The sequence below is a fragment of the Zootoca vivipara genome, chromosome 1 (genome assembly GCF_965207765.1).
Source record: "Zootoca vivipara chromosome 1, rZooViv2.hap1.1, whole genome shotgun sequence".
Classification (NCBI taxonomy): domain Eukaryota; kingdom Metazoa; phylum Chordata; class Lepidosauria; order Squamata; family Lacertidae; genus Zootoca; species Zootoca vivipara.
In genome coordinates, this window is record NC_142582.1 from 79330337 (window position 1) to 79357308 (window position 26972).

General features: G+C 42.8%; 1 protein-coding gene across 2 annotated transcripts in view; it reads right to left on the reverse strand.

The window, feature by feature from the left end:
* Positions 1-1385: 1385 nt before the first annotated feature.
* SLC1A2 (solute carrier family 1 member 2) overlaps positions 1386-26972 on the reverse strand; it is a 99277-nt gene continuing 73690 nt past the window's right edge. The window contains exons 5-12 of one of the 2 annotated variants that reach the window (XM_035116278.3): positions 21894-22056; positions 21238-21364; positions 13916-14149; positions 12159-12353; positions 11436-11570; positions 7423-7654; positions 3869-3919; positions 1386-3740 (exon numbers count right to left, since the gene is read on the reverse strand). In XM_035116278.3, the coding sequence (XP_034972169.3) occupies positions 3905-3919; positions 7423-7654; positions 11436-11570; positions 12159-12353; positions 13916-14149; positions 21238-21364; positions 21894-22056 (1101 nt within the window). In that variant the 3' untranslated portion in view covers positions 1386-3740; positions 3869-3904. The remainder of the gene's footprint in view (positions 3741-3868; positions 3920-7422; positions 7655-11435; positions 11571-12158; positions 12354-13915; positions 14150-21237; positions 21365-21893; positions 22057-26972) is intronic. The other variant, XM_035116270.3, reaches the window with a different exon arrangement.

Sequence of the window (26972 nt, forward strand, 5' to 3'; positions counted from 1 at the left end):
TACGCCTGTGTACCCACCCATTAGTTATAGTTCGAGCAGACCCAGGCTAATCAATGTACTCAATTTCAACAGGTCTGCTCTGAGTATGACTCATGCTGGGTGTCACCTTATGCCATTAATTATTTTCTGAAGTCCTTAAATTGTACTTGCCAAAGGACAAAGCCAAGCCACCCAAGATCAATACAAAATACCCGGGCACCTTTTTCAAGTGAATGGGATGCTAGAAAAGAGACTGTTCACTGCAAAGTGCTCAACATCCTTCATTTCCCTTGATAATCTGTGAGGCAGATTATCAGCATTTTGAAATCTTAGATCGCTTTTATAAAGAATCTACAAAGAGGTAAAAGCAAGGTCCTCTTAATTATGCAGACTAGCAAGCCAGACCTGAGCAAAGAAATCATTTTATCCAAAGTGCTGGTGCAAAATTAGTCAAGAGAAGCAAATGAAGTGGAAACTGTTTCTCGCCTGCTACTTACTTAAGCATTCAGCTGCCCAGGAGTGACAAACAAAAAGGAAAGGTTTTGAACCTAAGCAGGGAAAGCACTAAAACACACACACATGCTCTTACTACACACACTCTTGCTGGAAAGAGCTTGAAGTGTTGGTGCTTCCTGCAAATGATACTTTTAATTGTTTCCTGTCACTGATTCTGTCTAGATTGCTATCACAATTCTGGGCAGCAGGGACAGTTGGAGATGGGAGATTAGGTTGCAGAGATGATTACAGTTGATTTTACGTGCCCCTTGGTAGATGCTGCATCCTAATAAGAGAGGAATAGGGCATAGCATGGAAAGATGGTATGCCTCAGGCTAGTAGGAAAAAGCACAGTGTGCAAATTCATATTGAAAATATAAGGAATGAGATTTGCAAGTTAAAAGAAGTGTCCATTTAAAAGGGAATGTGCGTTAGTGTTGTGGCCACTTACTGGGTTCATTTTTATTTTGTCCCCCACCCCACCCCTGGTTCAACAACCTAGATTCATATTGGCTAAGCAAACTATGAAATGGCAGCTAAGGATATTTAGATTTCATAATTAAATAGAAATACTTGTGGACAGTCAGTCAGCTGACCAGTTAGCACAAGAGAATTATGTAATAGCATTTATCTAGAAGATAAAATATGCAGGCCTCCAATATAATAGTTGCTTCCCTCTCCCTGTTTTATATTGTTGGGAAAGGAGTATCGTAAGATTGAAATTCCCTGAGTTATAAAACATACAAAAAAAAAAATTCCCCCTTGCCGGTTTTGTAAAAGGTGTTCTTTCTGTTGATATCCGTTCAAAGATTCTTAACTCTGCACACACACGAAATTTATCCCCGTTTCAATTTGAGAATGTCTTCCTAGTTTATAAAATAAAATAAAAGCAATGGGGTATTTTTTTTTTTAATAGTGTTGCTGAAACCATTACCGCAGACAGGGGCCTGGAAATCACATTGCTGGCTCAATACCTTGTTTGCTCCTTCTAATTGTGCACTGAATAGCCGCCAAGTATAAAGTGATGTAGGTAAGAATAGAAATACATATGTACCGCAAGCAATCCCCATGGTACCTCATTGAAGTTAACATGAGCATGTGCACAAAAGATGGGGTAGGGTTTTCAATTCTACAAAAGGTATGTATTCCATGAAAAGCACAATATCAGAATATAAAAATCCATCCCTACAAGAGCACACTGTCTTTATGTCAAGGAATCAGCAGAGCTGTTTCTCCTCTCTCCCTTCAGTGTGTCAAATTAGTCGGGAAATGAAAGATATGAGCACAGCTCTCCCATACAGCCTCCCCCACCCCATCTCTGGTCGCTTAGTTAAATTATATGACCTCCAGAATTCGAGGTGATCAAGAAGAATGGGTGCACAGGCTGGTTTAATGGGAGACAAAGCCAGTCCTCCTATGACCCAGCCTGCGAAGTTATGTTCATGTATGCAGAGAGAGCAAAAGGGAGAGACATGATTCTTTTGAAACCTATGGGAAATCCTTCATGCCTGTTTGGCAAAGGATAATACTCTGTATAAGTCTGCAGGAAGGCAAACATGTTCAGAGTGGCTCAGTTAGTAGAGCATGAGACACTTTATCTCAGTATTTTTGGCTATAGCACCATGTTGGGCAAAAGATTCCTGCATTTAGATGGTTGGACTAAATGACACTCACTGACCCTTCCAACTCTGCAATTCTATGATCTATCAACAAGAGATTAAATCTTTCCTGCTCCAACTTGCAGATATTTGCTGTGGCAGCGTGTCCTTTTATGATGGGTTGTCAAGGAATTATTGCAGTTTGGGCATCACAACAATTACTAAATATAATTCTGTTACAATTCTGAATGGATATTCTTTACCCAAACCCATTTGTACAAACCAAGATATAATTGACAAGATTATTATCTTACGTTTAAATTCTCTGTTCACAAGGACCAAACATATAAAACATTTTTGCCAGTGTATAAATAGGTAGCTTCCAGCTGTTAAACAATATTAAACTTGCCAAGTTTCTTTTTAGCAAAATGAATGCAAAATATGTGATTTATTTGCAGACATTTTATCCCTAAAGAATAGCGCCTTATTCCATTCCAGATCTCAGCAAAAGGGTGACAAGATATTACTTGCTCCAGATTTTCCTGCTGAAATATCAGTAATATGCATCTATACGGTACTTTGACGTTGCTGGATTGAGACAAACACGTATTGCAGTTTATGTTTCTCCTTGTATGGATAATCAGAATTGTGCTAGTTGGTAGCGTGAATAGCATACAATCTGGGATGGTTTATTAGCTCTGAAAACTACATATTTCACACCTAAATTTATATACTGGCAATACAGTCCATTGAACTCAATTGGAGAAAAAAATCATGGTCAAACCAGGTATACATGCTGCCCAGGGGTTAATTCATTTTGGGGAACAGTGCACACAGGCATTAACACACACACACACACCCCACTATAAACTGCAAATCACTTTTCCTATTCCTTCAAGTTTTGGGTTCACAGAATTGGGGTGGCAAAAATGACGAAAATGAAAACCCCTGAGTGACTACATAGATCTGGCATTCATGGGGCTATGGATGGTAAAAAGAACTGGGATATGACCATCAATGTGAGGATGGCATGAAAAATAGGGAATCGAGAATATCATATGCCAGATATTAATAAAGCACATGTAAAACATTTACAGTGATCATATATTACAGTCCACAGTGCTAACTGTATTTGATATGCACCAAGGTGCTGGTTGACATCTACAGCAGGAGAAGAGGCATTGCAAAATACTGCACCGTTTACATTATACTTAATGCTTATTAGCCCGAGTCTCACCAGCTATCGGGGCTTTTTGATCTTTCCTCTTTTGCAGCAACTACATTCTCTACGTCTTGAGTTGAACAGAGGAAGCCCAGCAAAAATACATCTCTCGAACTGACAGAGTGTCCTTCAGTCACATCCATTCAAATGATGACACAATTGAGACAGATGGTTATGAATTATTTGGCAAAGATGCTAAAGGAGCAATGACTTTATGGGACTGTTTCTAAGTTTCCGTTAAGAGCATTAAATAAGCGAATAGTTTTTATGCTAAATGAAGACAGTGAAAAATCTTCTTGAATCTTGAAACCAGCTTTTACCATAAGACAACTTCTGGGGCTTATTAGAGGTGGACCTGGATTGTTCCTTCCTTATTTCTCAAGTTTCCAAGGTTCTTCTTCAACAGCATTGAAGTCTGCAGATTTGCCGTTTGTTGCCAGGGTGACCTGTAAATAATTGTCATCAACACCTAACTTAAAGATCAAGGCACTTTTGCGAGAAATGTCAAGAATTAAACAGCAAAACTGAATATTTACAAGATTTACATTAAATCCATGTGTGAAAATATACATACGTGTTTTTTATTTTGTACTGAATCAGTTCTGCCCTTTCAATGTTTCTCAATCTGCAGGAAGAACTCAAAATTACAATAGTGCTCTGTCCGCAAAGCAGAATGTTGAGAAATCAGGTCTATAGGCCCGATGTGCACAGAGATACACATATATGTGAATCATACACACATACATATGCACATATGTTACAAAAAGCTAAATAGCAAATGGCAGAATTGATCCTCCACAAGGACCTGCTGGGAAACATCATTGTTCACTACTGTGTCCGATCGTGTAATGTTGAAGGTGCAGTTACAACTGAGTCAAACCATTCTTAACAAGGCTGCATTTTACATACAAAACCACAAACAGCCATATCAGTGTCTCAGTTAAAGGTTCACACTTCAATGTTAACTTGATTAACAATTGTGGAAGACCAAGAATGGTAAATCATTCCATGGGAAATACTGGCTAGTAAGCAACATCTCATCAGTCAATATTTTTTCTAAAGGAAAAAAACAACAACCCCACAGCCAGCCATGCGCCATCTTTTCCCCCCAGTGGAGATGTGCTATGCATGGCTAGATAAGCCAAAATGGCTAACGTGCTTGTTTGACTGGACAGAAATGAACTGGACCTTTACATAGTAAGGGAGCCTTTCATCTAATTTTAAACGGAACCCCATTATTTCCTAGCTTACCTTTCATGTTACTGTCCTCAGCTTCGCATGAAAACTTAAAGACAGGACTGATATTCCACATGATGGACAAACTGGACGCATGGGAGCATTGGGACATGAAATCATGACAATGTACCCATGTTTGAAACAAAGCCAGCCTCTTTCTTAGATAATTAAAAGGGAAACACATGCATTATAAAGAATAGAACACACCACATATTTGGAACTGAAATTATAGGTTAGTTTGCAAAGGAAGTAATGTGAACTGTGATTTTTAAAAAAACAACAACAGAAAAACAGCCCATGCAATAACAATCGATATAGCTTGCTAATAAAGCATACATCAGCTGTGCAAAGCAATCAAACTAGGAAGCTGTTTAGAATATTAAGTAGAGATGACATGTCATTATATTAATGCTTGAGACAAAGAAACAACAACAAAAACCACTGACCAGAGTTGCAGCAAACTTCTCTCTTGCAGGACATTTTCTACAATTTCATTCACATACTTTTCTGTGCTGCTTGTAATGTTTTAAACTTATCAGGAATAATCCAGACAAATTTAATAGGGTTGCCATACGTCTGGGATTTCCTGTATATAGCTGGCAATTGGCTGTTGGAAACTGAGTCTGGGCAAGAATCGCTGAAATGCTTGGGAAAATCCGGACATATGGAAATCCCTGTCGGCAGTGTCGTTTTTGGTGATGTTTTGTCGAGATTTTGCAAACTCAGCAAGTTTGGTCAAAGCTTAAAATAATATTTTAAAAAGGCTCAACAACTTTTCTGTCTGGATTTTCAATACATTTAAATGAGCATGATTGAATTATGTGCTTAAACTCAAAGGGGCTCAATTGTTTAACCATGGGATTCTTCTACACTTTATTGCTATACATAACTATGTGATTTGAGAAATGTTTAAGACAGTAGATGCCCACTTCAGAGAAATAAACTCAGGTCCTAGGCATAATGTCAGAGCAATGGTGCCTTTCTTTAGAACTGGCATATTTATAAAGCCTTGCTGTCAGAATGTTTTTAGTTACAGGCAAAGCTTTGTTATTTTTAAATTAATTGTGTGATTTTAGAAACCTGATGTTCTACGCAGCCATCAATGGTTTCTCTCCCCTGTTCTCCCTACTGGGACTTAGAAATATCAGTATCAAGTAAGTGAGCTTGATGACCATCCAGCTGAAACATTAATCAAAATCTGAAATGGCTACGGCAATCCTTTAATGACAGCACATTAGGGAAAGCTGTAGATCTGCCTAAAGAAAAACGTTTGTTCAGTTCAGTTCTCCACCCAGGCCCAGTCTCATCAATGGCTGCATTCAGACATCATGCAAAACAACAGTGTTGCTTCCACAAGGATGAGTTTGGAAGCAAGATGCAAAGCATTCAAATTAGTTTCTCATTCAGCCATGGTGTTTCCTCAAGTTCATGTAACTCTTGGTCAGGACAATTCTTGTCGTAATCTCTTCTTAAACAAAGTAATTCACAAACAGCAATAGACAGAAATCACAAAAATGGCATTGTAATGGCCCACAATGAAAATGAAAATAAAGCATAAATATTATTGCGAGCACAATAGCTCTCAGTTGCTGAGGACGAGGTACAGTGCATGTGTCTCTACAGTGTGTCGTGGAACGCATCAATCCACAAAAGGACAGGATTTGCATTTATTTGGGTGTCAGCAGAAGCATGAGAATGTGCTTCTTTCTCGTGCATATCTTTGCTCTCCCTAATTGTATATAAATAGAAATGGCTTTATATTTTCTCCTCCAGTTTCCTTACAGCTTGCTCTTCATTACATTCACTTGGAAGTATCTGCCATTGATTTCAAAAGAAGCAAGGAAGGGTGCTTCCAATTTCTGCCTTTTTCTACTCAGGAAAATGGCAGGCTCCTGGAACACAACCCACTGAAACTAATGGCTTTTGTGTAGCTTCTGCTCCTCCCTGCGGGATGCACAAGAAAAAAAATCTCTGGATTCGATTGAACTTCTGTTTCCAAACAGTTAACTATCTTGCTCTCTGAACTGTCACTTTTAAATATCATTTAAAAGGCTGAAAAAATCATTTGGTTGGCCAAGGGATGAGAAGTGCCATTCCACCAGTGGAAAGAGAAGCCGTCCAGCAGGATGACACTTAGGATGCTGGAGATCCTCTGGTATGTCCCGTCGGTGGTGTTCCACCGGTGGAGTTCAGGAGGCATGTTGGGGGAAGTCATGGACCTACAAGTCCCCTTGTTCCCCTGACACACTCCCCCAAATGTCCCCAAGTTATGCCACCCCTGGAATTGGTGTTGTTGGCCCTCTCTCCCAACTGCGGTCAATGAGAGGGGAAGGAAAGAAACGGAAGCAGGAAAAGTCTCCTGCTCTGGCTATAGCTACTCAGCAGGGCTTTAAATGTGGCAGCTGGTCCATCATGGATTCTCCAAACACACAAAGGCAACAGAATTGCTCTGATCTGGAGGAGAAAATGGTGGGGATGTTTGTTTTTTGTTTTGTTTATTTAGACAGTTTTAACCGTTCCCATTGCCACAAAATCAATTCTCCTATTTATCAATCGGCTTTATTAACTGAATTTGCAACCTTTCTTGTAATGGGAAGCTAGAAGAATGCTTAACTGGACAACATCCCCCCCCCCCTTGCATTGCACTGCCTTCCAAAACACCCTGTAGAACACAATGTTATTTGTAAACATGGCATGCAGTAGCAATTTAAATACTCAAAGAAAGCAAACAATATATGTACCCACGTCTTTAATCTGATCGACATAGCATGCGGCATTGTCCCATGATTAGTGATACATTTTTTAAAAAAATACATGCAGGTTAAAAAACAAAGGAAGATGAGGTATGATTGACTAGATGCAAGTCTCAATATCCATAAATGTGAAAGGTACCTTGCACTCATCTATTATGACAGAGTTGTGGGCTGTATAAACACACTGGTTTGAGTTGTTTTCCCTGTGGTTTTTCATGTCATCATAAATGGACTGTGTCTTGGTCATTTCAATATCTTCGTGCCCTTTGTGATGGGCATCAATGTTTTCCAACTCTGCCTTGGAGAGGTGATAGACAATGCCAGCTCCAAAGGAATCTCCCACAACATTGACAGATGTTCTCATTCGATCTCTGCAATAGCAAAGCACCAACAGGATGTTAAAGTAGACCTGAGTGTCATATCTTACACCTAACTTTAACCTTTACTAGCTTTATGTTCTTTTGAACATTTAAAAAAGAATCATAGTCAAGAGATCTCGTAATTTGCATGACCCTGATGCTGCAAAGGAAAAACAGTCACATCCCCATTTCTACCAAACGTATAACGTTGCTTAGTGTATTTTAAACACTTTATAAGTGTTCCACAAAAAAATAATTATCTTCAGATCACAGTACAGATATGGTAGGGTTGCCCTATTTCAAAAAGTAAAATTCCTGACACCTGCAAAATTGTTGGGCTTTTTTAGGAAGAACACAAAATTGTTGAACTTTTTTTGGGAACAAACCCAAATTGCCGTCCCCCAAAATAGTGATTTTAAGCTTTTTTGGAACTGTTTCCACTGCTTTTTCCATCGTGTTGCCATACGTCCGGGTTTTCCCTGACATTTTACCGATTCAGCAAAATTCTCCCCTTACACCAGGCACCCCCAAACTCGGCCCTCCAGCTGTTTTGGGACTACAACTCCCATCATCCCTGACCACTGGTCCTGTTAGCTAGGGATGATGGGAGTTGTAGTCCCAAAACAGCTGGAGGGCCAAGTTTGGGGATGCTTGCCTTACACCATTTTTACACCTGAAAACCAGAACATGTCAGGCATTTTCCTGACATATGGCAAGCCTAAGATATGGCCAAAATGCATTTTTCAGAAACAGAAGCAGGGAATTGAAGAGAAATGATCATCGAATACACTGATTTTATTCTCAAATGTTAATCAGACTACCATTTTTGTTTGATTCTCTTCTTAATATCATGGTTTCAAAAAAAATCTGTTTAAGATTATTGATGGCATGCACAATATACATATCATTTAAAATGCCCTTCTCTTTTGTCTTCACCTGTTAAGCCACTGCCATAGGAGATGCTGCTTAGAAATCTGTTTCCTTGTAGATAGATGATCAATACCACACCTTCTATAAACAGGTGCCAAAATACTATTCAGCAGCTGGTCGGTTATAAATTTCAGTTAGATTGCATGAAACAATCCGTTTGCATCACCCAATCCTTATCATGGTGTGTGGATATGAAGTATACATTGTGAAACACTAGCCCTAAACAAGGCTGGCATCTGTAGGTGCGGAGGTCCACTTACTACCAGCCCAGTTTTAATAGGGGCCAGAGAACCTTTAATTCAACTGCTTCCCATGATGACTGGATCTGTGTATCATGGCAGTCAGTCGTTGTGCCAATCAGGTGGTTTTCTTCATTTCACAACAATCATTTTGGAAGTTTGCAGTGAGATGGAGAAACACCCCCCCCCTTCTATGTGGAGAAAGCTACCATAGAGAGTAATTCAGACAGCCTTCATGGTATGTCCATTTCATTTACATAGGCCCTTGTTGTTCCTCAATTTATTATTTAGCACCAGGCCTAAGTACTAAAAATTAAAATGTGATCCCCCCAGGCGTTTTACAGTCATAAATCATGGGTTTTTTGGCTTGGTTTCACAGAACGCCAAAGGGAAAGAAAAATCAGGTGTTCACGCTAAATTTGCAGTGGTAGCTCTACATTTCAGCAAGCATTTTAGAAGCTGAACATGAACCATTTACACAAGAAGGCTCTTTCTAATTCTCCACTTCTTTGGGCATAGCATCTCTGTGCTGGAGACCTTTCTGTGACATTTGCTAAGCTTGTCAATTTCCCCTTTGGAAACTTGCAGTTCTTGGCTACCACTAATGACTCTGGATTAATTCCAGCTGTGGACAAATAACACTGTTCTTTAAAATGCCATTTTTGTTCACTTTGGAGTAGAGGAACAGCAGGAGATCAGAACACTTAAAAAAAAAGATTTCCTTGTGAAGTCTGTATATATCTTCCCTGCGCTATACAGAGCAAAAGAAATAAAGTTAAATCCAGCATATTTTATACAATTTTAAAGATGGAGTTTGCAACCCAGTATTACAGCAATTTTGAATCAGGATGTACACAGTACAGTGGTACCTCGGCTTATGAACACAATTGGTTCCGGAAGTCTGTTCATAAACTGAAGCGTTCATAAACTGAAGCAAACTTTCCCATTGAAAGTAATGGAAAGTGGATTAATCCGTTCCAGACGGGTCCGCGGAGTACTTAAACGGAAATGTTAATAAACTGAAGCATGGGTGTAATTGGTTCCGGAAGTCTGTTCATAAACTGAAGCGTTCATAAACTGAAGCAAACTTTCCCATTGAAAGTAATAGAAAATGAATTAATCCGTTCCAGATGGGTCCGCGGCGTTCATAAACCGAAAATTCATAAACCGAGGTGTTCATAAACCGAGGTTCCACTGTATAATAAATTGGAAAAGGTTTACTCCTGATAAATTTTAAGTGAATGACCTGGTTTCTTAATATTTCAGTTTTGATAATTAAGAATGACTACCCTTGTATGTTTTTTTTCATGAAAAGCTACAATGCTCTTCCTTCTTCCCAGATTTCATTCATGTCAGTCTATTTAGCTCATACCAAAAGTGCTTAAAAACAAAACAAAACTCGAGACACATTTTATACATCAGGACTTGTAAGATGTTTGCTTGGGTGCTTCTCAACAACAAAATAAAATATATTTCTGCCGTATTCAGTAACTGTAACAGACTAACAAGGTGAACTGATATAATTGACAGGAACAATAATTCTTTGGGAAAGTATTTCAAACTGCCCCACCAGCACCAATGGGAATATAGACTGCAATCTAGACATAACATGCATAACAAAATCCAAGAAAAAGCTCAACAACTTTGGTCGGCCCTCCCGCACGTTGACTTCATCAAATCTGGTCCTGTTTGAAAAACGTTTGGGCACCCCTGATCTAAGTAGACTAACTATGGGCCACTTCAGGTTTAAAACCAGTGCACAGAGACCTGTCTCAGAAGAAATCTTTTTAGGGTGAAATAGCCCTTACAAGAAAAAGAAGAGAGGAAGGTCTGTATATTACATGACCATACTATATAGCTGTAATTATTTCTAATAGTATTTTATTGAGTATTTTGTAACACACACAAACGCACAGTAAAGTGAAACTAATTGGAAAGAAGGCCTAGGGAAGATTGTGTGAATCAGTGCGAAATCTCTCAATTATTTCTCAGGAGATGCCTAGGAATGTGCTGTGAAAAGCCCAGATACTCCCACCAATTCCTCTATGGCATCAATTCCTCTATGGAAGGTTTGAGCTCCTTTTTTTTTTGCACTGCCATGATATTGTCTTGCTCTATCTGACCTTTTCTAAAGAAGCAAATGTCAGCAGCACAATTCGCCACAGGGCTTGCTTCAGGGGACAGGTATTTTTTTTACCACATGAGAACGATCAGAAACACAATGGTAAGCCCTTAGCCCTACCCCCTCGCTAAGACCTTGCCTCTGCAGCTGAATTATGGCTTTGTCCATTCTTCTGGAGGACTTCTCCATCAAGTGAAATGTTTTTACTTCAATGACATTTCCTTGAAACAGCAAACAACCACATGCTTTAAGTTAACATCCTCCTACGGTCTGCAAACAATGCTTGCCGATTTCTGCTCTGCTCTAATCTCGCTGCAGTTGGGTATCAGAAACAATCTGTGTGCATTTCCTTTAAATGCTTTGTTGCATAAACATTGGTCGGCTGCTGCACATCCTGGAGTGTTTTTCCTACTGATCATGAAGGAGTTGAGACCTGAGTGGGTAGTTAAGCCATAGCATCACTGTTTGGAGAAAGGTGACAAGTTTCTTTAATGTTACTTACAAAAGCCAATCTACAGCAACAAGTAAGCTGATGTCCTGTGTGGGAAGGCCCACTGCGGTGAGGATGAGAAGCATGGTCACCAATCCTGCACTGGGTATACTTGCTGCTCCAACACTCGCAAGCGTAGCTGTCAGACTGTGAAATTAAACACATCCACTTGTTTAGTTGGACCGTCTCTAAGCATTTCTCTTACGAATATGGGAACTGCTTGATCACTCCAACTTCTGTAGAAACACATTCCCTGTTATTTCAGCGCAGCCTCTAATATTGTAATTTAGAGGATTTTGACTGAGTTTAAAGTAGTTTTATTAACACTCCAGCCTTTTGATTTTGCAAAAAAACCCCACATTTATTTTCCATATGCACTCTTATTTAATGATTTTTGATTAAAGCAATATGTGATTCATTTAACTCACGCTTACTTGAGTATATTTATTTTCCGTTATTTATAATCAAGTACAATGAAAACCTCAACATTGCCCCTGAAACCAGGTTATAGACAGAAATCAAGGTCTGCTTCACATCTTATAAATCCCTACACAGAAATTACTTCATGTAGAAAACTGTGTAATTCCCATGCAGGTTGCAATATGTGATGCCCTACTTGGGAACTGGCAAAAGCAGCCAAGGCTTTTCACTGTTTATTACAATGGAGGCTCACAACTTTAAACTGCTTTGCAATATCATGTTTTCGCCATCTCCAGTGTAGGGCAAGAAACCCACCTGACAGTGACTATCTGTCCGCCATCCAGCACAATTCCATTCATCTGTGCTATGAAGATAGCTGCCACAGCTTCATATAGGGCAGTGCCATCCATGTTAATAGTGGCCCCGACAGGCAAGACAAACCTTGTCACACGCTTATCAATGCCCAAGTTTTCTTCAAGGCAGCGAAAGGTAACAGGCAGTGTACCAGCACTGAAGGAGCAAGCAAAATGAAAGGTTATAGATAAAAGAATTCAGACTTACTGGGACAGAGAGCTCTATTGACACTCTGAGGGAACAACCAGGCATCTTACACACACATTCACCAAGTCTCTGTCTGCTCACAGTTCAACTTCTGCCTCCTCCATCCTGGAACTGATGGAAGCGTATAAATTCTATGGTTATAAAACTGCTTATGCACAGTGTTTTGATCAAAGCTTGTGCATTCCCCTGTAGATGTATATATTTTGACAGTTGTCGAATGAGGGTAAAACCAGATGTGACAACATGTGCCATTAGAAACCAAGGCAGATAATTTGTTTAAGCAAACCAAAATTGATAGCAGGCATGATGGAATATTTCATCTGAAGCCCAGCAACTCTCACCTCCTTAGTTACAATTCCAACAAAAACCGTTCCCCTCACATATGGCAATGAGCCACAAAGTAAAATCTCACTTTTGCTCCAATAAGATCTTTAGTTTTTAAGGATCATAGATGCAGTACAATTTTTTTGTTGGGACTGCAGCTGGGGAGAAAAGAATTAAACCTCACTCCCCCATGTTCAGAAGAACCCCCCCCCAATTGCATGCTATTTTTTTAAAAAAAACAAAAACTCTTATATGATTTCTAATAACACAACTACTTCTGGTTGTCACAGGGACTAAAGAACTCAGAAAAGGAGAGGTCAGTTGGTGGAGGCGCCTTGGGAAGAGACGGAGATGACAGCCTCCTGTTAGCTGGGGGGAGGGGGGGGCGAAATATGTCTGAAACCTGAGAAGGTTCTGTTGGAAAAGCAGAGAAGATCATGACTAAAAGTCAAAGTGGGAAGCTTTGCCTGATTGGAAAGAGATCTCAGACTTCTGAAGATGAAAACTAGAGAAGACCCAGCAGTTATTGGTGCTAAAGACAAGTCCAGGACTGGATTTAGGGCAGGTGATCTAGGCCTGGGGTGCTGGGCTTAGAGAAGGATTTCTGCCGTGAATGATCTCCATTCACCTTTATCATCTTATATGAGATGAATCCCTCATCATATGAATTGTCCATCAAAGTTGTGAATGGACTAACAAGGCATTTAGATGTTATATAGTAAAATGACCAGTGCTGTTTCTCTAGAAAAAGAGGTGCCAGAACTCACCACGAACAACTCCCTCATTCTCTTAGAATGACAATGGCACCACCTGAGGGGTTCCAGAACTCAGTTCAGAGCTGAAAAAAAGCCCTGATACACTTCCAATGCAGCATCATATGGTCTCTAGGCCAGCCCTGGAGAAGACTTTCTCCCAGCCCCAATTCCTGCAGGCAATCCCTGAGGGAACAGATGTAATCTGAACCAAGCAGCTGCAATCACTGCAGTCAATGCTATGAACCAGGTCTGAGTTTGTAGGCACGTCTGTCCAGTTGACACCTTTCCTTCATTTTTAGGTTAACTGATTAGCTCACAGGCATTGCTAATCCACACAATAAGTGTTCACACATTCACCTGAGTGAGTCTTGTTAGCAAAGTATTTACAATGGCCCCGAAAGTGTTGCTAACTCTGCATTTCATATCAAATACCTCGAAGCAGTGCCTAGCGCAGTAATCCATGCCTGAAAGATGCCCACAAAGAAGGTGAAGGGGTTTTTCCTTGTTACCACGAAGTACAGCAAAGGCAAGAAGATCCCTCCATGGATGATAAGGCCTATGATCACAGTTACCATGTACATTCCAAGTTGCCTAGCAACTACCTCCAGGTCCTTGATTGCAATGATTTTTCCACAGATGAGGCAGGCAATGCCCAGTGGCGAGTACCTAGAAGAAAAGGCGGAATTAAACAAGGATGCAATTGCAGAAGTCTGTGTCTCAAAAACAGAAATGGCATCATAAAGGCAGTTGATAAGTTATACCATGTAGCTTGAAATTACCACCTTTGGATGGAAAACCTTTCAGCCCCAAACACCCCCACTATTGGATGATGGGACCTGGGGCTACATGGCCCTATGCTGCAGAAACTGACTGAAAGAGCACTATCCTGTTGGCTTGATTCAGTCCACAGTCTTGAGGACAGCTTTGAAAGTGGCTGGCTGATAGGGGACCACAGACCCATTTTTACATTTGAAGAAGCAGATGGGGGTGGCTCTCAGCCACCGGAGCATCTTCAAAGCTCTTCTGCCTGAGGATTGGCATGTTTGAAAACCGATCTGTGCCTTCAGAGGTGAAAGTGCAAATAGGTTGGCTTTCCGTCAGTGCAAACTGCCAAATTTTAAAGCCCTTTTGAGACAGGACAGATGCATTTCTCCCTTTGTGTGTAGGGGGTGCTGGTAGCAGTAGTTGATTTATTATGTGTGTCAAGGGCTCTTGATAGAAAAAAAAAGTTTCTCCACCTCTAATAGATAAGCACTGTGAGAGTGGCTACAACAGAAGCAGTACTGTATTATTAGAGCCCTGATAATTTCTTGGTCCAGAGAAAGCCACTCCCTTACAATTCCTAAAAGTCTTGTGATGGCTTTTGCCAGGCAGTTAGGATGGTTAACTGACTCGGCTGAGCTTTTCATTGCTTGTGCCAGTAAACAGCCCAGACATTAAAACGTTTTGCAGACCAGCCGAAACCTTGCTTGCTGACAAACCTAATACATGCTGATAATATCGTAGAAGCAAGCCTTTTGTTTGGTTGTTTTCTTTCCTATGATCCATCCCCTCCAGCAGTTCATAATGACACCTCTTAGTGAATGGGTGGCTTGCCAGACCTCCCACAAAGAGACTCACTGGCCCTGTATTATTATTGTCTGTATTTGCATTAGGATAAAGTAACTGCCTTTTGGTTCCAGAGGGTACAGCTACTATTGGTTCATTTAAGCTGCTGTATTTGGATCCTCTGTCTTATTGGTTCCCTCCAAAAGGCAGCACTGTGATTGCCTGATATTGTTCCCTCCAAAATGTATCCCCTTCTAGCTAGTTCCCTGTCCCTATAAATGTAGCCTTCCTGCCCTCACAGTCAGTCTTGTTCACTTTAATAAAGAGCTGTTACTAGAGAACTGTCTCCAGCATGTTTTGTCAAGAGAGCTGAAATCACAAACCCCACGTCACAACAACTGGCAACGAAGGTGGGATCCGGAATGCTGAGGAGCGGTTAAACACAACCCTGCCTCAGAGTCCGGATTGCAGCTGAGAACAAGACTCACTGGCCAGCTGAGAAGACGACCCTGCCCGCTAGGACAATGGAGAGTCCAAGGGTATTGGAGCCCTTCCAGCCATCAGAGCCCCACACCTGGGAAGACTACGTCGAACGCTTCGAGTTCTTCGCAGTGGCTCAAGGGATCACCGATGCCAGCAAAAGAAGGGCCACATTCCTGAGCTACTGTGGGTCCGAGACCTTCAAGCTAGCCAAGGCATTACTTGCTCCAGCGAAGCTGAGTGAGACATCTCTCCAAGATATTCTTGCCTGCCTAACAAGCCACTTGGCGCCTACTGAGACCAAGATGGCCCGGCGGATGGAGTTCCATAAGAGGCAGCAGCATGCTGGGGAGTCTGTATCCGCATTTCTGGCTGAACTCCGGAAGCTCGCTCAGCACTGTGGCTCCCAAAATCTGGAAGAGACTCTCCTGGATCGGTTTATTGGTGGTCTGAGCAGCAAGAAAGCCAGAAGACGCATCGTGGCTAAAGAAGAGGTTACCCTTGCTTCAGCCTTGAAGGAGGCCACCGCCACGGAGAATTATGAAAGAGAGGAGCTTGATGCCAGTCGCAAGGCCACTAAGCCACAGATAGAAGTTGCGCATGCCATGGACGAGCTAGAGGCTACTCCGAGCCAGAGTCCAGTCCGTGGGGTCGAGTTGGTGCGTCAGGCCTGCACAGTGCACAAAGATCACCGAGGCAGTTGCCCAGGTTGTGGCGGAAACCATGGGCGGAAGAGTTGTCGTTTCAGGGATGCTATGTGCCGGATGTGCGGGAAGACAGGTCACATCGCCAGGGTCTGTAGATCGGCGGCGGCGGGAGCAACAGGAGCACCTAGACTGGAGCATCGCAGACCGCCCACAGCAACTCATTTTCGAAAGGACTGCCACTACATAACGGAGATCAACGGGAGGGCCGTGCAGTTTCCAGCGCAAGGCAAGGCACACGTCAAGGTGAAGATTGAGGGTCAGCAGTGCGACATGGAGGTGGACTCTGGATCTGCATTCACCATTGTGTCGGACCAGACCGCGAAGACATTCTTCCCCAGGGGTAAGTTGCCCCCTCTGGAGCCCTTCCCGGCAACCTTGCAGTCGTACTCAGCAGGCCACATCCATGTTATGGGAATGTGTGCCGTGAGAGTACAGTTCCGGGACAAACAGGCTGTACTCAAACTGGTGATTGCGAAGGGCAGTCGCCCCAGTCTCCTGGGCACTGACTGGTTCCCCGCCCTGGGACTGAGTATCTCAGGGCTTAATTCAATCCAAACCTGCCCTGAGATGAGCGAGGCATTATGCAAGGAATTTGCTGGTCTCTTTAATGGAAAACTGGGTTGTTATAAAGGGCCCCCAGTTGACTTCGAGTTGGACCCCGGGGTGGCCCCAATCCGACTCAAACCAAGGCGAGTGCCATTTGCACTGCAACCCAAGATCGAGGCAGAGCTGGATAAATTGGTCAAGCAGGGAGTTCTCTCACCCGTGGACTCTGCTAAGTGGGAGACTCCAATCGTCACGCCCCTTAAAGCAAATGGGGAAGTCAGGATATGTGCAGGTTCTAGATGTACTATCAATAAGGCACTCAGGGGAAACTCATACCCCATTCCAGTCGTATCACATCTGTTGGCTAAACTGGCTGGGGGCAAGGTGTTCGCCAAAATTGACCTGGCACAAGCTTACCAACAGCTGCCAGTAACCCCACAATCAGCGGAAGCACAGACTATTGTCACACATAAAGGGGCGTTCAGAGTTAACAGATTACAGTTCGGAGTTTGTGTGGCCCCAGGGATTTTTCAAGGGCTCATGGAACGCCTGTTAAGGGGTCTGCCGGGGGTCTTGCCATTTTTTGATGACGTTTTGATTGCTGGAAAAGACCCACAGGAACTGGTTGCGCGTGTCCGTGCAGTGTTGCTCAAGTTCAAGGAGGTGGGGTTGCAACTGAAAAAAGAAAAATGCAGTTTTGGGGTGCCAACTGTGGATTTCTTGGGGTTTAAAATTGATGCATCAGGCATCCACCCCACAGATGCTAAGATTAAGGCCATCATCGAGGCACCACGACCACAGAACAAGACGGAGTTGCAGTCATTCCTGGGACTTATTAACTTTTATCATTCATTCTTACCCCAGAAAGCTTCGGTAGCTGAACCATTACATAGACTTTTGCAGAAAAAGAATGTGTGGCGATGGGGGCGGGAGCAGCAAAAGGCTTTTGACTCCTTGCGAGAAATGCTGAGTAGCAGGAGCGTCCTTGCTCATTATGATGAGTCGATGCAGCTGGTCCTGGCATGTGATGCCTCTCAATACGGCCTGGGGGCTGTGCTGAGTCATAGGGAACCGGATGGGTCGGAAAAGCCCATCTCTTTCTATTCCCGTACGTTGTCACCCACGGAGCGCAACTATGCTCAAATTGATAAAGAGGCACTAGCAATTGTGTCAGGAATCAAAAGGTTCTATGATTATTTGTATGGTCGCCATTTCTCCATTGAAACGGACCACAAACCACTGTTAGGGTTGTTCAACCCAAACAAACAAACGCCACAAATTCTCTCCCCCAGAATGTTGCGTTGGTCAATATTCCTGAATGGGTTCCAGTACACCTTGACCCATGTGCCGGGGAAACAGTTGTGCCATGCTGATGCGCTGAGTCGATTGCCCCTTCCTGGCGGGAGCAATGAGGATCCTGCTCCGGCGGAGCACATTATGATGCTAGAAACACTTCCGGGGGCTCCTGTAACAGCTACTGATATAGCTGAGAAAACGAGGAAAGATGCTGTTCTCTCCCGTGTGCTCACTTGGGTGGGGAGGGGGTGGCCAGGTGGTCCGCATGAAGAAAAATTCAGGCCTTATGCGACAAGGCAGCACGAATTGTCCATGCATAAGGGTTGTCTCCTATGGGGAGATAGGGTGATCATCCCAGCACCACTGAGAAACAGGGTTCTTGAGACACTTCACATGGGACACCCGGGAATGGTCAGGATGAAGTCGCTAGCCCGATGTTATGTGTGGTGGCCTGGAATGGACCAGAACATAGAACAATGGGTACGAACATGCAAGGCATGCCAAGAGGTGCGGCCAGAAGTGGCCAGAGCACCAGTCCACTGGTGGGAGCAGTCTAGGACTCCCTGGAGCCGGCTGCACATAGATTTTGCTGGGCCATTCCAAGGGAAGGTCTTTTTGGTTATCGTTGATGCATATTCCAAATGGTTAGAAGTGGCGTTGGTCCCTAGCATGGCATCAGCTGCCGTAATCAAGGTGTTGAGGCAGCTGTTTGCAACCCACGGGTTACCTGAGACCATTGTATCAGATAATGGGGCAGCTTTTGTATCCCAAGAATTCAGGGCATTCTTGGCTGATAACTTCATAAGAGGGGTCACATCCGCGCCCTTTCACCCATCCTCCAATGGGCAGGCTGAGCGCATGGTAAGAACAGCCAAAGAATCCATTGCGCGCTTAATGGAGGGTAACTGGTCAGCTCGCATTGCGCGAATGTTATTTTTGCAGCATGCGACGCCGTGTACTGCGACGGGCAAGTCGCCAGCTGAGCTGCTCTTAGGTAGAAGACTGGTAACGGTGCTGGATTATGTCCACCCAGATAAAATGCCAAACCGTAATTCAAGAGCAACCCCCCAGGCTGAGACTGACACAACAAGGTATCTCGCCCCTGAAGATCTGGTCTGGGTGAGGAACTATTCACGAGGTCCGCGGTGGGTGGCCGGTGTGATCACCCGGGCTAGTGGACCTGTGTCCTATTATGTGACCTTGGAAAATGGGCAAGTTTGGAAGAGACATATAGATCAGCTGAGGCGCCGGGCGCTCAGCAGGGAGGAGCCAGATAATTCATCCCTGGCTAATGACGCACAGCTGCGAGACCAGAGTGAAGATGGCCCAGAGGTGCAGTCACCAGGGGCTTCAGCAAATGAACCAGGGTCTGCTAGTCCTCATGATGACGGGGTACAGGTAGGGGACCCTGAGATGTCTGGAACTCCATCTGTTCCTGACGAAACCCCTATAGCAGCCCCTCCACCACAGGTAACACCCAATCCAGAACCTGCAACACCTGTTGTCAGGAGATCAAGTAGAAGTTGTAGGACCCCACAGTACCTGAGGGATTACGTCTGCTGTGCTCACTAGGGGGGGAGGGGTGTTGTGTATTGAGTCAAAGGATTTTATCTCTGTATTATTATTGTCTGTATTTGCATTAGGATAAAGTAACTGCCTTTTGGTTCCAGAGGGTACAGCTACTATTGGTTCATTTAAGCTGCTGTATTTGGATCCTCTGTCTTATTGGTTCCCTCCAAAAGGCAGCACTGTGATTGCCTGATATTGTTCCCTCCAAAATGTATCCCCTTCTAGCTAGTTCCCTGTCCCTATAAATGTAGCCTTCCTGCCCTCACAGTCAGTCTTGTTCACTTTAATAAAGAGCTGTTACTAGAGAACTGTCTCCAGGATGTTTTGTCAAGAGAGCTGAAATCACAAACCCCACGTCACAACACTGCCCATACTCAGGACTCAAGCTACTGAGAAGCTTCCAGCTGGGATTCCATGCAGACAGGAATCGCAGTGAAGGTTTCAACAATGGCCTTGAAGCAGGAGTGGCTACTCCATTTCTTATGGGCTATATCCAGGCTCCCAAGCAATTTCTGGTGCCTACCCACCAACAAGGGTTACTGTGTCAGAGAGCATTTATTGTTGATGGTGATTAATTTTGCTGATCTCCACTCTTATGCTCTATATTAACTTTCTTTTTTGCAATTTGAAACTTACTTTTTCAGAGAGATATAGATTTAGGAAGCAAAAGTGGAACTGGGCTTTTTTTTTAAAGGAATATCTGCTCTCCATTTGACCTTCTCATGAACCATCCAAGCATTGCCCAGAAGCAGCAAATCAATCAGGGGTCTATGAGTTTCGCACAATCCCCATTTTGCACAGTTTTCTCAGGTGCCAGGCAGTCTGCTTCCTGAAATGGTCACTGAGGATAATCCTTAAATAAGGGTTATGAAACATCCTTAGCAGATGCCCAGTTTTGTTTTATGCCACTATGGTGTTCACAAGAGTTTCATAAATCACCAAAGCTGCTGGAGGGGGATGGATCTTTTCCTAAGAGAGTAGCCATAAATAATGGGATAGAATGTCCCTTTGGATATGAAATAAAGGAATGTGTCTCCATAGACTAAATGTTCTCTTCTATGCAAATGAAAAAGAGTCATGGGTTGAAGGAAAGCCTTGTGTTGATGCATCGTATTAGGAATCGGTCCCAGCAGTGATGCAGTGGCTGTGCAAAGATCAAGTTCTTCTGAGGCCAATCCAGTGTGTTCTGATAGAAGAAAGCCCCGAGCATCCGCAGTAAATTAAATATGCAAAAACAAAGCAACAGCCTCATTTGATTCTCTGACCAAATAAGGTGTGGTGGGGCACTTCTGAACTTGAACTTCAACTCAAATCTCTCAGCATCCCATTAACTCCCCAGGTTGAGTTTGGTTCAGCCTCACATATTCTGTTCCAGCTGCCTAGCTGTTGCGAGGATAAAATGGGGGGGGCACCTCCTGTTTATGTTATTCTGAGCTTTGTGGGCTAAGGGCAGGATACAACTGTGAAAAGCAAACAATTGAAATAATTCCTGTAGCTTCAGACCAATATGGTGAGGTAGGTCGTGCAGAAATTACAGAAAAGCTACAAAATGATGTCCAGGATACAACTGGATTTAGCGTGTCTCGGCGGATGATGACTTTGACTCACCACATAATCATGGTTACCAGCTTCATTACAATTTCGTTCAAGATATTGAAGAAATCCACCATCATCTTGGCTTGTTCTCCCATCTTGCCCATTGTAATACCAAAAGCAATGAAGAACCCAATGAGTCCTGTTGAAAGAATGCTAAAATATTAAACGCTACTGAGGCTCTGTCAAAACTAAGCACCCACATTCCTTATTTTATCTCCTAACCAATCATAATATAAAAGATTGTCATGATGACCAAATGATATAAACATAGGCTGCTTTTAGATGGATAACCATTCATCTGTATATGTGTGTGTGAATGCTCAATGACTGGCAGTGCTATTTCCCTGAACTGATTTGGATTCGCCTGCCAACATACAGATAAACAGAGGAGGATATGCAAAAATGAATATGTAAATCTGAATGTATGTAAAGGATATGTGATATGATTTATCGGACTTGAATATTGCTTTACATATATTTTAAATTAAAAAGTCTGAAGGCATTTTACAACATAAATAATAATAATGCAATAAAACATTTAATCATTTAGTTAGCATTCTTACCTTAACAGGGTGGGTTACGACAAGATAACAATATAATCGAAACAATACACAATATCGCTACAATAATAACCGCGAAGCACACATACACTAAAAGTGTTTCCATACCTAAGACATTCATGCCATCCTTAAATTCGAGGCCTTTCTTAATGACTAGCTGAGGTTCTGGCGTCACCTCTGTTTCATTCAACATGTCAAAGATGGAATCTGTTGCATTGGCTGGTTCATCGATCTCTTGAGGGACAAGCACTTTCTTGGTGACCGTTTGAATCTGAAAGAATCAAAATACAGGGCTGCAAATTCAGGTGTAAAGTTGCCTGCTACATAAGCAGTGAAAACTCTGAGCTTGAAATCCCCCTTCTAAATTTCTTCTGGCACCTGCCCCTGCAAATCACTAGTGCAACTAAGTAAAGGAGTGCCTGGCGTGCTATGGTCCATGGGGTCACGAAGAGTCGGACACGACTAAACGACTAAACAACAACAACAACTAAGTAAATTTAGACCCTGGACTTTATTGTCTTCAGCAACCTTGCACAAACACATTTACATAGCTCTATGTTACTGCAGTACACAATTACACCATCTGCTTCTTCCCCCGTCTCCATCCCATGCTTTAAAATAGCTTTTGTATCCTTGTTATGTTAGAGCAAAAATTAAACAAAAAGCAGTTTGCCAGCCCTAATAAAAAAAGAAATACTTTGAACATGTGTCATTTCCCACTTTAAAGAACTCATTTAATTAGCATCATGACTACAGAAAGAAAATGTACTGTGCTTCTGCTGCCCTGATGATAAACTCGAGATTCAGCACCACTTTGTTGTAGACAAAGAATAATATATATTTAAAGTAAAAATAACAACATGAGCATCTGTAACCATGGACATGCTTGGCTGCTGCCTAAATATACAAAGGATGTTAAATAAAAGAAAGAAAGGATGCCGTGGTGGCGGCAAGCAACAGTCCCAGCATGCCCTTGTTGGCCTAGATGCTGATGCAGGGCCTGTCTGCTACTGCCCTTCATCATCTGCTGCCCTCTGGGTGGTCACTCAGGGCTCTTGTGGTTTAGGAAGCCCTGGACATTGCCAGTTTGTGTATGCACCTTGCTGCTCTGTGCTAAGGTCTATGGACCGGGACATAAATCCAACTCTGCCATTAGAAAGTACAACACAAGACATCTCCGATCCTTCCTAAAAGCCACTACTTGGGGAAACATCACTATAATAAAGCAACAACTCTACCCAAATCAGGAGGGAATTATATGGGAACAAATCCAAATGCAAGTAGAGTGGTACCTCGTGTTACGGACGGATCCGTTCTGCATCGTAACGTGAAATGCCCGCAGCTTGAAGCGCTGCATCTGAGCAGGTGTGCGGTGCAATTTGGTGCGTTTGTGCATGCGTGAAGTGCAATTTAGCGCTTCTGCGCATGCGCGAACAGCAAAACCAGGAAGTAACCCATTCCGGTACTTCCGGGTTGCCACGAGACGTAACGCGAAAAGACGCAACATGAAGCGGACACAACACGAGGTATGACTGTACAATGTCTCCCACAATGTGTACTTTCATATTTGAATGTACTAATATTTTTATCTATTGTTTCTGTGAGAGGAAGACAAATAGTTTGTATCGAAGAAAGTAATCCCATTCACACAAGGATATGCACATGCACAATAGTATGTCCCATCCCTCTCATTCCTCTGTACCCCCCAAAATCTGCTCTGGGTTTCCCCCAAGCTTCCAGAGCATATTTAGGGGGGCACATAGGGAGAGGAGGGGGGGATGTTTCATTGAACAAGCAGGAGTCTTTGTACAAACAGGACAACTTTGTTGTATACAAGCCATAATCTACAAAGTCCATTTGAAGAATGGCTTGAAAGGTGTGGCTGGCAATGGAACAGAGGCAGAATTTCTAAATCCAGTGAATATTCCAAAATAGGTTACCAGTCATTAAAAAATGCTGTGTGTCCTTCTTAATATGCTGTGAGAATGCAAGGCATTCATGTCCTAAAGTGTCTGTGCAAAGTTGATTTTGTTTTGCTGAAATCACATATGCAGTTTGCTCAATAAAAGGGGAAGAGTTAATTCACTAGACTAGACAATTTAGTCAGATAGCAAAGTTAGCAAAATCAGCCGACAGTTATACGTATGTGTTCTTTCTGCTAAGCTGCCAGTCATAGCAGCATCATGAATGATTAAAGGGAAAATGCAGGTTACGCTATCCATTTTACTACATTCACATCTTATTAATAATATAAAAAATGTGCTTGAGCACCCTGTGGCTTTGAAATGCAGCGAGCAAAAGCAAAAAGCAAGCCAAAATTCCTACATATTTTCATGGAGTTGATTATTATCTTGAGAATTCTGTCAACTTTAAAACATTACAAAGGCTCTGAGAACAGCAGAATTTCCTGCAACTGAAGGGTCATTGCTGAAGACCTTCTTGGAAACAAAGCAAAATTAAGGAGTTTTGGCAGCCTTGGTGAGACCAGGCCTCTCGTTATCGGGGACTGTCACATCAGGATTTATTCTCATCACTGAGGCACTGTATGCAGCTGTGGGAAAAGCTTTGGCCACACTGACTTCCACCTGTTCTAGTACGCGCTGAGTCAGTCATGCATGCCCAGTGCAGGCTGGATTTAATTCCTGCTACACCGACAGGCAAACACCGACAGACCAAATAGCAAACATGCGCTGGATTATGGAGAAAGCTAGAGAGTTCCAGAAAAACGTCTACTTCTGCTTCATTGACTATGCAAAAGCCTTTGACTGTGTCGACCACAGCAAACTATGGCAAGTTCTTAAAGAAATGGGAGTGCCTGATCACCTCATCTGTCTCCTGAGAAATCTCTATGTGGGACAGGAAGCTACAGTTAGAACTGGATATGGAACAACTGATTGGTTCAAAATTGGGAAAGGAGTACGACAAGGTTGTATATTGTCTCCCTGCTTATTTAACTTATATGCAGAATTCATCATGCGAAAGGCTGGACTAGATGAATCCCAAGCAGGAATTAAGATTGCCGGAAGAAATATCAACAACCTCAGATATGCAGATGACACAACCTTGATGGCAGAAAGTGAGGAGGAATTAAAGAACCTTTTAATGAGGGTGAAAGAGGAGAGCGCAAAATATGGTCTGAAGCTCAACATCAAAAAAACCAAGATCATGGCCACTGGTCCCATCACCTCCTGGCAAATAGAAGGGGAAGAAATGGAGGCAGTGAGAGATTTTACTTTCTTGGGCTCCTTGATCACTGCAGATGGTGACAGCAGTCACGAAATTAAAAGACGCATGCTTCTTGGGAGAAAAGCAATGACAAACCTAGACAGCATCTTAAAAAGCAGAGACATCACCTTGCCGACAAAGGTCCGTATAGTTAAAGCTATGGTTTTCCCAGTAGTGATGTATGGAAGTGAGAGCTGGACCATAAAGAAGGCTGATCGCCGAAGAATTGATGCTTTTGAATTATGGTGCTGGAGGAGACTCTTGAGAGTCCCATGGACTGCTAGAAGATCAAACCTATCAATTCTTAAGGAAATCAGCCCTGAGTGCTCCCTGGAAGGACAGATCGTGAAGCTGAGGCTCCAATACTTTGGCCACCTCATGAGAAGAGAAGAATCCTTGGAAAAGACCCTGATGTTGGGAAAGATTGAGGGCACTAGGAGAAGGGGACGACAGAGGACAAGATGGTTGGACAGTGTTCTCGAAGCTACGAACATGAGTTTGACCAAACTGCGGGAGGCAGTGCAAGACAGGAGTGCCTGGCGTGCTATGGTCCATGGGGTCACGAAGAGTCGGACACGACTAAACGACTAAACAACAACAACAACAACAACAACACCGACAGGAACCATAACAAAAAGTCAGTGGCTACAAGTGCATACCAATGTCCCAGAATGTGCAAAAACATCTGGGCATCAACACAAGTTAGGCTTTCCCCCTCCTGTAACTACCATACAGGCCCTTGTCTTAAACTTGTCTTAACAACACCGAGGCTTTGATACGCAGCTTGAAATTCCGTTAATTCGTATTAGATACAGGGCGCTCTAGTTCGTCTTCTCGTCAACCAGTCCCTTCCATTTGATACTCTGGGCAAAAGTAGACAAAATGTTAACTTTCTTATTGGACTCAGTAGCATACGAAGAGCCCTGCTGGATCAAAACAGAGTCCCGTGTCCCATATCCTGTCCACACATCAGCCAATCAGATGCCTATAGGAAGCCCGCAAGGAGGACAGGGAGGTATTTTGATCCATAGCTGCCAAGTTTTCCCTTTTCTCGCGAGGAAGCCTATTCAGCATAAAAGAAAATCCCTTTAAAAAAGGGATAACTTGGCAGCTATGTTTTGATCATGCCGGAATAAAAAAGCTCAGCCTCAAATTTCTCCTGCTGCATGTCAGGGGCTGGGGGCATGAATTGTATCTCCCGAATTTCTAATTATCCTGCACCTGTTAAAGTCACAGGAAATGGAAGAAAGTGCTAGTTCAAAACAAATTAAGGTACTCTGAAAACTCTTGCAAGCTGTGCAGGTTTGTTTGTTTGTGGATGAAGATATTTCCTATACTGGAGCTGCTAAACAGTTCAGCTTCAAGGTCTTGTAGGAAGGTCTAGCAGGACTTTAATTTTCAAGCAGTTAACTGCTAATTACTTAATTATTCCCTTTGCTTGTCAATCAAGCGGGAGACGCATAGTTTAGAATTAAACAGGGTAGTAAGTTGAGATTCATTGCTCACCCTTCAAGTATCACAGTTTCTTAACTATCTTGACTTGAATAAAGGCAAAGATTACAAAACCATACCTGCTTGTCCTTTCTTCAATTATCCTGGGGCAAAGGGCCACAGACACCAAGTCCTTAGGAATGAGTTAAACTCACCCTGTTGAATTTTTGAAAGCTGATAGGCAGAAGCAGCTGATAAAGTGGCTTGCTAGGTAAAACTGCTAGCAGGAATAATGTGGGAACAGAGGAAAAGGTGAATTCCTGCCTTTGAACTTGGGACCCTCTGCAGGCTAAGCAGAAGTTCTACCACTCAGCTACAGCCCTTCCCCTAGAGGTGCATTGCCATTTGACTGTTTACCCAGTATCTATGTTAGGCAGGTGATGAAAATCATTGAGACAGTGGCTTCTATTGAGTTCCCTGTAAGCCTATTGGAAAACATTTATTTTTGAAATAGAAGGCTGTATGTTGTTG